Source organism: Neomonachus schauinslandi, chromosome 3, assembly GCF_002201575.2.
Source record: "Neomonachus schauinslandi chromosome 3, ASM220157v2, whole genome shotgun sequence".
NCBI lineage: Eukaryota > Metazoa > Chordata > Mammalia > Carnivora > Phocidae > Neomonachus > Neomonachus schauinslandi.
In genome coordinates, this window is record NC_058405.1 from 154,253,630 (window position 1) to 154,267,023 (window position 13,394).

Genomic DNA, 13,394 nt, shown 5'->3' on the forward strand with positions numbered 1-13,394 from the left:
TCTAGTAAAGTTTCTGAGCAATATTTAACCCTTTTTAAATTTTTTTTTTTGAGATTTTTATTTATTTGAGAGAGAGAGATTGGGAGAACAAGTGGGAGGAGGGGCAGAGGGAGCAGACTCCCTGCGGAGCAAGGAGCCCATCGTGGAGCTCGATCCCAGGACCCTGGGATCATGACCTGAGCCAAAGGCGGAAGCTTAACCGACTGAGCCACCCAGGCACCCCTTAACCCTTTTTTTCCTAGTGGTCCAACTATAGACACATGAGTGAGAAAGTCTCTAATTTTACATTTTTAGGATTTTTAGAATTAAGTTTTAATTTTTTTCTGGAAAAAATAAAACATAAATGTAAAAAGCGTACAGTATATTTAAAGAGTCTGTTTTTTCTTAGGCCATTTCCCTTTGGAAATAGGGCAGAGATCAGAGAGGAGAGCTTTAATTGTTGCTCACAGAAAGAGCAGTGACCAAGTCTTTTTTTCTATTATGTTTCTGATTTTTTTAAAAAAAATTTTACATTTCACATTCTACAGAATATTGACCTTTTTGATGTACAGTTCAATTTTAACATGTGTATAGATTTCTGTAAGCCGCCACTGCCAGCAGGATCCAGAACAGTTCCATCATCCCAACAGTTCCCTTCCTGCAGTCCCCTTGTAGTCACACCCCTTTCCCACCCCTGCTTCAGGCAACCTTGCCATGTTCTTCATCACTACAGTTTTATCTTTTTGAGATATCATATAAATGGAATCATATATACCTTTCAGACTTTGAGCATCATGCCTGTGAGAGTCACTCAAATTTTGCACATATTAGGTTTAATTTAATGAATAAATTTTTATAAAATATCAGTTATTAAAGGCATATCTTTTAATATCAGTTCTTAATTTTGTTTATGTTTTTCCCTAAATTTGTACATAAAATCCTGTGGTTATAAAACTCTCACATTGTGTCTTTACTGCAGGTGATTTTGCGGTTCTTCTAAAAGCGGGCATGACCGTGAAGCAAGCAATTGTCTACAACCTCCTCTCTGCCATGATGGCTTACATAGGCATGCTGATAGGCACAGCGGTCGGTCAGTACGCCAATAACATCACACTTTGGATCTTTGCAATCACTGCAGGCATGTTCCTTTACGTAGCCTTGGTGGATATGGTAAGATGTTTTATATTTTTGTTAATACCTGTAAATAGAATGCACCTTCCAAAAAGGGAAGGAATCTTTGGATGTAGTTTGAGAGACTATTTTTTTATTTTATTTATTTATTTTTTTAAAGATTTTGTTTATTTGCGAGAGAGAGAATGAGAGACAGAGAGCATGAGAGGGAGGAGGGTCAGAGGGAGAAGCAGACCCCCAGCTGAGCAGGGAGCCCGATGCGGGACTTGATCCCGGGACTCCAGGATCATGACCTGAGCCGAAGGCAGTCGCTTAATCGACTGAGCCACCCAGGCGCCCTGAGAGACTATTTTAAAAAATATGTGCCCCATTTTAAAACATGATAACCTAAATAGCCTATTAGAGAAGGACAATTAAGTGGGAGAAGGACAATTGGAAATCAGTTGAGATGCTGAGAATTTTTGACTAAAGGATATTACTATTCAAAGTAATCCAGTATTTAGAGATAATTATCATACTATGAAGATTTTGTAATATTAGGGTGTAAGTATTTTGTTGTGGTTAATAAAGTAATTCTTTGAGCTTGTTTTATGGCAAACAAGAAATACTATAGCTCTTAGGTAAGCCAGTCTTCTGCAGAAAATGGTGCATATTCCTAGGGATTTATGTAATTTTCCTTATTTCTAACTTTAAAGTTAACAAATCTAAACACTAGCAAATAGTTTTATTTTATTTTTACCTTAATATCTTAAATATGTTAGGCAGTGTATTTGCAGAACTAGTAGTTTCATTACTTTTTAACTTAGATAGTATGTTCACTTTTCTTTCTGGTAGGATTTGTTAGTCTCATTTCAAAATTATGTAACCTAAATTTTTAATCACAGAATTACTGCCTACTTATAATAGTTTAGAAAATATCAATAAAAAATAAAAACTGTTTACATTCTGTACCTAGAGTTGGCCATTTCCTTGTTTTTTCTTAGACTCTAACACCTCATTTCCTGTCCCCATGCTCAGCTGATGACCTTTTTCCTATTTCATGGAGAATACTGAAGCCATCAAGACAACTTCCCACGGGTTCCCATCACCGTTTCTATTCCTCTCCTTGTATCTGTCCATTTACCCTCTTTCCTATTACAGTGAAGAAATCTGTGTTCCTCACTGAGTCCAACTCCTTAAAGCCATGTCCTGGAACTTGTCCCCTTTCACTAACTTCCTAAAATTCTCCCCTTTCTTCTGTCGCTCATTTTTCTCTCTCTGCTGGATCATTTCTTTGAACATATAAACCTCCTGTACGTCTCACTTAAAAAAGTAGGAGAGGGGCTTTCTTGAACTCCAGTTTCCATTTTAGTCCTCAACCACCGTTTTCTTTCTTGTATAGCAAATTACCCTTTCTTATTTTCTAATTCTCTTCTTTCTTGAGTCTGGCCTCATCAGGTATTCTTCCTCACTGCTCTGCCAGAGTGCTTTGGCCAAATCTGCCATTGACCACGACGTTGCTGAGTCCATGGTCATTTACCCCATCCATCTTCATTTCACTGGCAGCAGCATTTGGCAGTAGCCTAGTCTCTTCTCTTTGAAATGCTTTCGTGTCGGTTGGCCTCTATGCCATCAGTGTTTGCTGGCTTTCTCACCTTTCTTTCTCGGTTTGTTTTCTGGTTCTCTCCTTCTCCCTTACCTATAAATGTTGGTGAAAGCCCTCTAGGTAATCTCATTTAGTCTCATGACTTTAAATATTTAATGGCTGATAATTCCTACATTTACATCTTTAGCCCAGACCTTTTCCTTAACTCCAGATCAGTCTGCTTCCTGCTTCCCTGAGTGTCTGAAAGGAATTACAAGCTGAGTATGTTTAGAGCCTAGCTCTTGAGATTGCCAGTCTTAACTCGTTGGACCAGCAACTCCTGTAGGATTCTCTGTCTTATAAATGAAGATTCCATTCTTCTAGTTGCTCAGATCCAAACCCTGATTATTATTCCTCTTTGACTCAACTCTCTCTGTCCCCCCCACCTCTGGCTCATTATAAGTCCTGGGAGGGCTCCACCTCCTAACCACCTCTCTTGCCACCATCTTCTTCTCTTAACTTTCTCCCCGCTTCTGTTGTTGCCCTGTCCACAACATTGAGTCAACAGTCATGTCACTTGGGTGCTTCAAACTCTTCAGTGGCTCCTTGTGAATTTCCTCTCCCTCCCCTTAGCCCTCCCTAATTTCTCTCTTTACCTCATCTCCCCCTTTCCCCCTGGAGGCACACACTGCCTCAGGGGCCTGGCTCTTGCTGGTCACTCCATGTGGAATATTTTCCTGCAGACGTTCTCCTGGCTAGCTCCCTCTCTCCTCATGAGGCTTCCCATCTAAAATTTCAACTTCTACCCCAACATTTTACATCTTCTATCCCTACTTCATTTTTTTTTCTCCTTTGCACTTGGATCTTGATCTATTAATAACACACTAAACATTTTACTTATTTATTGAGCTCATTGTGTGCCCCACATGGATGTCCGTTCTGGGAGGGCAAGCTTTTCTGGTAGTATTTCATTTACTACTAGAGAAGTAATTTACAATTAGTTGAATGAAAAATAAATGAGCTAATTCTTATGCTAGGAAGCTAAAGATGTAAAAAGAACAAAGGTAATCTTTACAGTAAGGATCAATAGTCTAATGAAGAAGAAAAGTAGCCATTAATTAGAATTCTTTTGATAATGGGTTACGATAGAGTAGTGTACCATGTTTGTGGAACTATGGAGAGGGGCTGGCTAAAAAATGGGGGAAATAAATTAGGGAAATTTTTCTGGAATGGGAGATCTGAGCTGAGTTGTAAAAACTATAGAAGAGTTTATTAGAAGCAAGAGGAAAGGGCATATGAGAAAGCAGAGTAATGAATAGCATCATCATTCCTTTAACCAGTGAGTCTGTTCCTGGAACTATATCCTGAGAAAATAACCTAACATGAGTATTGCTAAGAAAACAAGCAAGCAAACAAAAGTAAAGCTGTATTAAAGTATTTTTACAGTAGCATTTATAATGTTATAATTACACTGGAAACACCCTAGATATCCAAGAAGAAAAACTACCCACGTATATTTTAGGATTTTAATGGCACTGAAATTATTTTTTTTCTCATATTACATGGAAAAAATGGATTAAGAAATTACATCCATAGTCATCAGGTAGATGTTGGCCAGATCGTGACAGTCACACAAAGCGTAGTGCTATAAAAAATGAGAATTTATCTTGTAAATTTTGAGGAGCCATTACAAGGTTTAATCAACAATGACATGCTCATATTTTTGTTTTAGAAAGACCACTTTGAGGGCGCCTGGGTGGCTCAGTTGGTTAAGCGACTGCCTTCGGCTCAGGTCATGATCCTGGAGTCCCGGGATCGAGTCCCGCATCGGGCTCCCTGCTCAGCAGGGAGTCTGCTTCTCCCTCTGACCCTCCCCCTTCTCATGCTCTCTCTCTCTCATTCTCTCTCTCAAATAAATAAATAAAATCTTTAAAAAAAAAAAAAGAAAGACCACTTTGACTATAGAGAGGAGGTGTTCATTCATTTACAGTCATTCATATGATAGCAACAGTATCAGAAGTTTTAGTTTGAGATATCTTTAGGACATCCAGGTGGAAGTATCCACCTGGTTTTAAGGGCTTTGCATAGCAAGTATTTTATCAACCAGCTTGGAAGCACTGTTGCATTTTAACAGGTATGATCATACCAGTAGGTACGGCTGGCTCTTCGCTGTGGTTACGATCAACAAATACGGGTGTGGGCATTCAGGATAGAATTGAATGGGGGAAGGCATAGTGCCTCTTCTGGCTGGTATGTACATATATCTAGAGGGGGTATATCTGTGAAACATCCTGTATGCGTTATTTATGCTTCAGTGTTAAGGAAAGCCAGATTTAAAAGTTTTTGTCATAATGAAAACTTGAGGAAAGGAGAAAAGATAAAATAGTCTTCTTACTAGAACCACAGGTAGGAGGTTGCCAGGTTTAGTTTTAATCCATTAACCAGAGGTTAGCAAACTTTCTGTAAAGGGACAGATAGTACATACTTAGGCTTTGTAGCCCATGTAGTCTCTATCACAGTCAGTCAGCTCTGCTGTCTATAGTCCTTTCTGTCACAATTACTTAACTCTGCTCGAAAGAACAGGAGCCTCCATTAGCCGTTATGTATTACTGCCATAGACTTTGGAACAAAATAGATGGCAGCATGAAGTGGTTCTTAAATAGGACCCTCAGGAGATTGTTAAATGTACTGTAACGAATGTCAGAATATGGTAGTTGGATTAGTTGTACTCATTATTTAATAATGAACAATAGTGTTTTCTCCTAGGCAGGCGTTATGTTCTTAATACTACACTTTTCCCCTCTGAACCGAAAGGCACCAAGATATTGTTTGGAGTAAAGCTTAGTGTCTAAGAGAGTAGCATATCAGTGTCGTCTTTTTGATGATTGCAAGCTTGAAAATTGCAATACACAGGAAACAAGAAAATGAAACATGGAAGTAGCAGTTCTTTCACAATTTTGATTAGATATGGGTGGAAAGACTTTATGCTTTTAATAATGCACATTCATTTCTTTAACAAATCTTATTTACTTAAATTAAGACTTAAGTTTTACACTTTGAACTATGCATTATTCTTAAATATAATAGTATATGCTTATGCTTTAGAAATTGAACTATAAACTTCAATGAACTGTGCTTTTAAAGGTGTTGGAAACATGCAGGTTTTTGAAATTGTATCACGATTAAGAGAAAGAGAGGACCCTGTGAAGGCAGGGTGCACCACTTGGTGGTGGTCCGGCTGGATAGCTTTGAGAGACTATTTTCTCTATTATTGCAAGGAAAACAACAGCTCAAGGGCATAGAGACAACCAATTAGGAATTGTCTGTAAATGTCTGTCCTTGCTGTCATGTGCAGCTGGATATGAGAATTTTAAATGGAAAGGGTGAAGAAATGAAAAGTCTTGAATTAGGTATCCCCCCAAAGAATCTTATGTTTTCAGCGCTTTTAAGATCAGTAAATGTGGTGGTCTTTCCTGGAGAGTTTTATTGGCAATAATAAATTGTCTTATACTTCAACATCAAATGACAAGGTCAGTGGACGGTAACTTTAGAAAATGGCTAATGCATGTATTTGCATTTGTTCAGGGTTTAGAAGGGAACAGATTTAGTACTTATTACATAGCTAGAGCATAAACCTTGTCAACGTTTGGACGAAATATGTGTTATGGTTAGCATTATATTGAATAGAATAATTTTATTTGTAGTTATGCTTTATTCATTAAAGTAGAAGAATGTAAAAAAAATTAAGCAGAGTATTATACAAAATTGCTTGTAAGTATCTGTTTTTTTTTTTTTTTCCAGCTTCCAGAAATGTTGCATGGTGATGGTGACAATGAAGAACATGGCTTTTGTCCAGTGGGGCAATTCATTCTTCAGAATTTAGGATTGCTGTTTGGATTTGCCATTATGCTGGTGATTGCCCTCTATGAAGACAAAATTGTGTTTGACCTCCAGTTTTAACCATTCCCAGTAATCATTGTGGATTACGAGAATGATACCATGCAGCCTTGCATCTGTTCCTAGTACTGTATGCACATTGCTCAAAGAAAAGTCAATGGCTTGCACTACTTACAAGTTCCATAGATTTGAGCCTAACCACAAAAGACTGGTGCTCAGTACTGCTTTTCCCTGTGTGAAGGGGTCTTTTAAAAATATAAAGCTTGTGATAAAGGAGAAAACGGGACTCCATGAACCAATGTTGATATAGGTTTGATTAAGACTTTTAAAAAAATAATCATATAAAACACTAAAGTAGTCTCTTTGGTAGTAGAAACTTCTGTGGCTATGCAGAAATAGAAATTGAACCAAAAAATCATTTAAACTTTAAAAATATTTTAAATGGACTTCGGGCAGACTTTTCTTTGTGCTAAAAATGAATTGTAGTGTCCTTTAATTCAGTTACATATATACCTAAGGTAATGGGGATCAACTTGATACAATTTTGAAACTGCATAAAGTAGGCTGTAGGAACTAGAGGAGAACTCAGGCTGCATTAGTGTATGAATTTAGCATTGGGAAAAGCCCTTATTCTTGAATCTAGAGTTACTATTTTTGTATATATTGGCATAGTGTTTAAACTTGCAGCCTAAACTACTGAACTTTGTGATTGTATGTTTGTGTGAGCTTCAGTTTAATGAAAGATTCATAATGGTTCTTTGTATTAATATTATACTTGGTGTTTGGGTGTTTTTTCTTTCAAACTTCAATTTTGTTTTTGTTTTTTGGGATTTTTGGAGGGGGTAGGGAGTTGGAGCATGTGGTAAAATGTTTTTTTTTGTTAAAAGTGTGACCCTCTAGGAAATATCATAAAAAAGAAGAACCCAAACATGGTCGAAATATTCAGCTTTCCTATTTTAACAGTACTAACCAGTTATTTGGGAAATTTAAGTTCTAAATGTATGCACTGCTTTACCAATTTGGTTTTGGAACCTAGAGCACGTGCTGTGACTGGCAGGAAGGTAAGGCAGAAAACCCAAGTTTACCATGTCCATAATCTCTACATGTCAATTAAAATGGCTATAAGGATAATCTCCATCGATACCATGGCTATCATGGTACCAAGTGACTTGGAAGATACACTTAAATAATGCAGATGAAATCACTTGATCATTCTGTGCCAAGATATGCTATTGGTGCCTGATAGGGACTAGTCTCTTAGAGGTGCCCTGTTCTAGCATAATTGAGTGATTTGTGAGAAGTGCAAACCATGTGTATCCTGAATTTTGACCTAATAATTTGTAGTACTAGTCATATTGCATGTAGCTTTCTGTTTACGTCTTGTGCCACATGGTCTTCATTTATGCCCGGTAAAGTGTATCTGAACTATGTGCAGGCAGCTTTGTTTTAATCCGCTTGGCTACCAATGCAGCTGCTTTAAAAATCTTACTGCTCAAATATTTCAGAGCCAAACTCCTTCCATTCCATTTAAAGTGTTTGCATTTAGCCCTCCTTCTCTCCTCAGCAACTTTCCTCTTCGTGAACTTTAAAAAAATAAAACTTTGAGAGTAGCACATGTATCCAGGTAGTAAGAGTCTTGCCAGTGTTTCTTCTTTATGCTGTAAGCAAGGAAGCTGAGGTGTTCTTTTCTTAATTTATGCCTGAATTTGAAAAATTACTTCTGGCTTTCTCCATGGCCTCCTGTAATAAGTAGGCGTTTTCTACATAAAATATTTTCAGCATTGGTCACTGAATTAGCACAGTCCTCATCTCATTGCTTGGCCCTTCAAGCAACCTAGCTACAAGGTGCTGATATTTTATTTAGTACTGCCAACTTCAAGTGATTAAAATATCTTGCTTTCTGAACCAAGATATATTTCTAGTTCCTTTTTGCATTTTTATACCCAAGGAGGATTCTGCATTCCAGCATTAAATCTGCTTAATTTTAAAACTTTTTTGAAAAGCAACAGTTGGAATATATTCCCAGTCTTAAAGGTCTGGTTTAAAGCAAACAAGTTCTGCTGAAGTATATGAAGTTTTATATTCTCTAAAAAAGTGGTATTACCTTCATCTGCTAGATTTTTTTAACCTATTAAGAGGGCTGTAACAGTTGCTGCTAGTATTTTGTTAGGGTTCCACCAGTATTTAGTTTCCACATCATTCTAGTGTATATTTCAAGTCTTACTAGACAATCTGAATTCCACTACATTTCTGTTTGGCTCCAACATTCCATTTAGCTTGACCAGTCTAATTTAACTTGTGTTTGTTGGAGGTCATTCATGTTACTTGTACAATGCTGTCACTGTGTGACATCCATACGAATTTTGGTGTATATCACATTGCATTCAATCAGCTGTGATTATGCGTAGAAATACTATAGTAACTAGATGCAGTGTGAATTTTTTCCATTAACAGTAAGTCAGTGGCTTAAAGATGATTATGGTCCTGCAAGGTGATACTTGCTAAAATATCTAAACTTTTTTGTTGTTGTTGTAACTGAATCATTTTTTAAAAATTTATAAAGCTGGAAATGATCAAATGCTGTTTTTTTCATTGTCAACAGTGGTGTGTCATTTTATGTATGTTCCTAATGCTTATGGAACTCTCCCAAAATAAAGTTATTCAAAAAGAGCAAATACAACAGTGTGTTTTCTTTAGTCTTTATTTCAGAACATTTCCTTACACTGAAGTAGGCGTCATTTTAAAAATATAGGTTGCATTTGCACATAAATTTATAATTAAGTACAGCTTTAAGTGAAATTGACTTAAACCAAATTGTTTATATTTTCTTCCCAGCCATCTAACAAGAAATAGGAACAGGGAAATTGTGTCTTCGAATTACGAATTAAGTTGACATAATAACGCTACACCCCGTCCAATCCAGTGCTCCATGGGTTGATCAGAGGGAAGAGTCATGGCAATAACAAAATTTGTAGAATGACCAGTGGTGGATAATGTTCCTCTCCGCTCACTTGTCTTATACAATGGAGCAACATAACTTGGTCGTTCTGGTATATCTACCCTCTTACAGGGCTTTAGCCACATCTGGAAGAAAGTGCATAAAAGTTTTTTTAAGTCAAGAGTGTTATATTTACATTTGAACCTAATAGGATATGTTCACTTCTATGTCTGCAAATTTCTGTGGCCCAAATAGATTTTATTTTTGTTAGCAGTACTGCCATTGTTCAAAACATTTAATTTGTATTAGCACTTTTTTAAAATTGAAGTATAATTGTTATATTAGTTTCAGGTGTACAACATAATGATTCAACAGTTCTGTACATCACTCAGTGCTCATCAAGTAAGTAAACTCCCCAAATGTCACTAAATAATGTTATTACAATCTTACTATATATATCCCCTATATTGTACTTTTCATCTCTGTACTCATTTATTATATAATGGAACTTTGTATATCTTAATCCCCTTTATCTATTTCATCCACCCTCCCCTCGATCTCCCACTTCCCCTCTAGCAACCACCAATTTGCTCTCTGTATTTAAGAGTCTGGGGGTTTTTTTGTCTCCATTTCTTCATTTGTTTTATTTCTTAAGATTCCACATGAGCGAAATCATATGGTATTTGTCTTTCTCTTACTTCTTTCACTTACCATTATACCCTCTAGGTCTATCCATGTTGTTGTAAATGGCAAGATCTCATTCTTTTTTATGGCTGAAAAATATTCTATATAATATTATGTATATACATTGATATACACCTACATATAATATTTTATATATAGCCACATCTTTATCCACTCATCTGTTGATAGACTCTTGGTATGCTTCCATATCTTGACTGTTGTTTCCGTTTATCTTACCCAGTAATGGAATTACTGGATCATACGGTATTTCTATTTTTAATTTTTTGAGGAACCTCCATGCTGTTTTCCACAGTGGCTGCAGTAGTTTGCATTTCCACCAGCAGTGCACAAGGGTTCCTTTTTCTCCACTTGTCTTTTTAATTCTATCAATTCTGGCAGGTGTCAGGTGGTAACTCATTGTGGTTTTCATTTGCATTTCCCTGATGATTAGTGATGAAGAGCATCATTTCATGTTTCTGTTTACCATCTGTAGCTGGTCTTTGGAAAACTGTCTATTCAGGTCTTCTGCCTATTTTTTAATTAATTGTTCTTTTGCTCTTGAGTTATATGTTTTTTATGTATTTTGGATATTAACCCCTTATTGGATAGAATCATTTGCAAATATCTTCCCCCATTCAGTAGATTGCCTTTTTCTTTTGTTAATGGTTTCCTTCACTATGCAAAAGCTTTTTATTTTAATGTAGTCCCAGTAGCTTATTTTTGCTTTCCTTGCCTTAGGTGACCTATCTAGAAAAATGTTGCTAAAGCCAATGCCGAGGAGATTACTGCCTATGTTTTCTTCTATTTTATGGTTTCAGGTCCCATATTTTGGTCTTTAATCCATTTTGAATTTATTTTTGTGTATGGTGTAAGAAAATGGTCCAGTTTCATTCTTTTGCATGTAGCTGTCCCATTTTCCCAGCACCTTTTGGTGAAGAGACTGTCTTTTCCCCCATTGTATATTCTTGCCTCCTTCACTGTAGATTAATTAGTCATATAAGTATGGGATTATATCTGCATTGATCTGTATGTCTGTTTTTGTGCCAGTACCATACTATTTTGATTAGGTGGCTTTGTAGGATATCTTACAATCTGAAATTGTGATGTCTTCAGCTTTGTTCTTTTTTCTCAAGATTACTTTGGCTATTCGGGGTGTTTTATGGTTCCATACAAATTTTGGTATTCTAGTTTTGTGAACAATGCTGTTGGTATTTTGATGGGGATTGCATAAAATCCATAGATTGCTTTGGGTAGTATAGACATTTTAACTACTAATTCTTCTGACCCATAAGCATGGAATGGCTTTCCATTTGTGTTGTTTTCAATTTCACAGTATAGGTCCTTCACTTACTTGGGTAAGTTTATTCGTAGGCATTTTGCTCAGAACTTTTTTTAGTGCTCTAAGTAAGTGTGCTCAGAACTATTTTCAGAGCCAACTAAATGAGAAAAAATAATTATTTTCACCTCTCAAGAAACATGTTATCCATGTATTTTTCACTTCTTCACCATACTTACCTGGGGATGACTTTTGACTGTTTACATTAACAACAACAAAATCATAAAGGGAACCACTACCATTGATAATCATGTCACCGTATCAATTAATTTAATAAAGGCCAATCTCAAAAAAAATCTTAAAGGATTTTGTCAGTGATTCTAGAACTTAGATCACCTCGCCATTTTAGGTGACTATTTTAAAGGAGCTATTACATACACTGTGCTGTTTAAATACCCACTTTATTTTTAGAAAGTCATTAGCCAAGTTCCTAAAATATTAAGCACTCTTAAACCTAACTAACCTAACCAATCTCAAAAAAAAAAAAAAAAAAAAAGATGTGGGGCAAGTTGATCTCTGAATTTAAGAGTAAAGAACAAACTATGGTCATAATGATGAAAGAGTGTTTTGTTTTAAAATCTAATTGAATTCCTTTGTCCACTACAGTAGCAGCAATCCTTGAGGGGATAATGGCTTGACAGCCCCACTGTTGAGAGCCCTCTTTTAGGTTTCTCAGGTCAAAATAAATTGTATGAATGTGTTAATAGGGATGCTAGTCTATGTTTCTCCCACATTATTGTGGAATCCATAAAGCAGTTTTTCGGATATAGTTAAATACAAGGACTCAACAACACTTAAGGTGAGTATATTTCACTTTAGCCAAGAACGCATTTTCTTAATGAGAATTTTTCTAAGTGACTTACTTATTCAAGAGAATCATCTACTTATAAATCCCTTTGTATTCATTGCAAACTACCTTAAAAGACTTTACATGTAATAGAGGAAAAATTCTAATCAGCTCCTGAAATTGTAAACGTTTGCCCTGTGACTTTGAATTTGGGTTTCCTATTTAAAACTCTCTGTCCATACATAGTATCTTAGCATATAGGGCAGGTTTTGTGGAATTGGCTGTTAGCTGATCCCTCACTGAACCTGTTAGGATTTTTGCCTAAGCTGCTCCCAGTGTCCCACAAACAATACAGGTAAACCCACAGCCTAGATTTTATCACACCATCCCAGACAGGCCTTTCCAAGTGTGTGAAAATCTATCTAGGCATTTTCTCATGATGCAGTAACAGATGGAAACAATATCTTCCATAGCTTAGGTGGCCCATACTGAAGATAGGTTCCTAGCAAACAAACATTTTTATGTGGATGGTTTTCATATAGTAATCTTTTAGTCTACAAGTATTTTTAGGTCAAGGTATATGTAAGAAATACAAATATCTATGTACATATGCGTATGTGAATACATATATACAGTCAATCCTCATTCTTCCTGGATTCTGTATTTGCAAATCTGCTTATCGCTGAAATTTATTCATCATACTAAAACCAATACTCTGTTTTATGATCATTCGCAGGCATGCTCAGAGCCTCAAAAAATGTGAGCCACCGGGCACCTGGGTGGCTCAGATGGTTAAGCGTCTGCCTTCGGCTCAGGTCATGATCCCAGCGTCCTGGGATCGAGTCCTGCATCGGGCTCCCCGCTCCTTGGGAGCCTGCTTCTCCCTCTGCCTCTCTCTCTCTCTCTGTCTTTCATGAATAAATAAATAAAATCTTTAAAAAAAAAAAAACACACACACACAAAAAAAGTGAGCCACCAAACAAGTACGTTCCCAGCTGAGGTTGAACCTGGTGACATTCTGTTTTTCTATTTCACCTCTCGTAAATGGAAACAAGTTTCCTTTTGATAGGTTATTTAA

The 13,394-nt window shown here is 36.6% G+C and overlaps 2 protein-coding genes across 2 annotated transcripts in view; one reads left to right on the plus strand and one right to left on the minus strand.

Annotated features, from left to right (window-relative positions):
* SLC39A10 (solute carrier family 39 member 10) overlaps positions 1-9,247 on the plus strand; it is a 67,686-nt gene extending 58,439 nt beyond the window's left edge. Inside the window, exons 9-10 of the mRNA XM_021702800.2 lie at positions 959-1,149; positions 6,476-9,247. Coding sequence (XP_021558475.1) covers positions 959-1,149; positions 6,476-6,634 — 350 coding nt within the window. The 3' untranslated portion in view covers positions 6,635-9,247. The remainder of the gene's footprint in view (positions 1-958; positions 1,150-6,475) is intronic.
* Positions 9,248-9,448: 201 nt separating this feature from the next.
* Positions 9,449-13,394, minus strand: part of DNAH7 (dynein axonemal heavy chain 7) — a 251,256-nt gene continuing 247,310 nt past the window's right edge. Inside the window, exon 63 of the mRNA XM_021703031.2 lies at positions 9,449-9,655. Coding sequence (XP_021558706.2) covers positions 9,449-9,655 — 207 coding nt within the window. The remainder of the gene's footprint in view (positions 9,656-13,394) is intronic.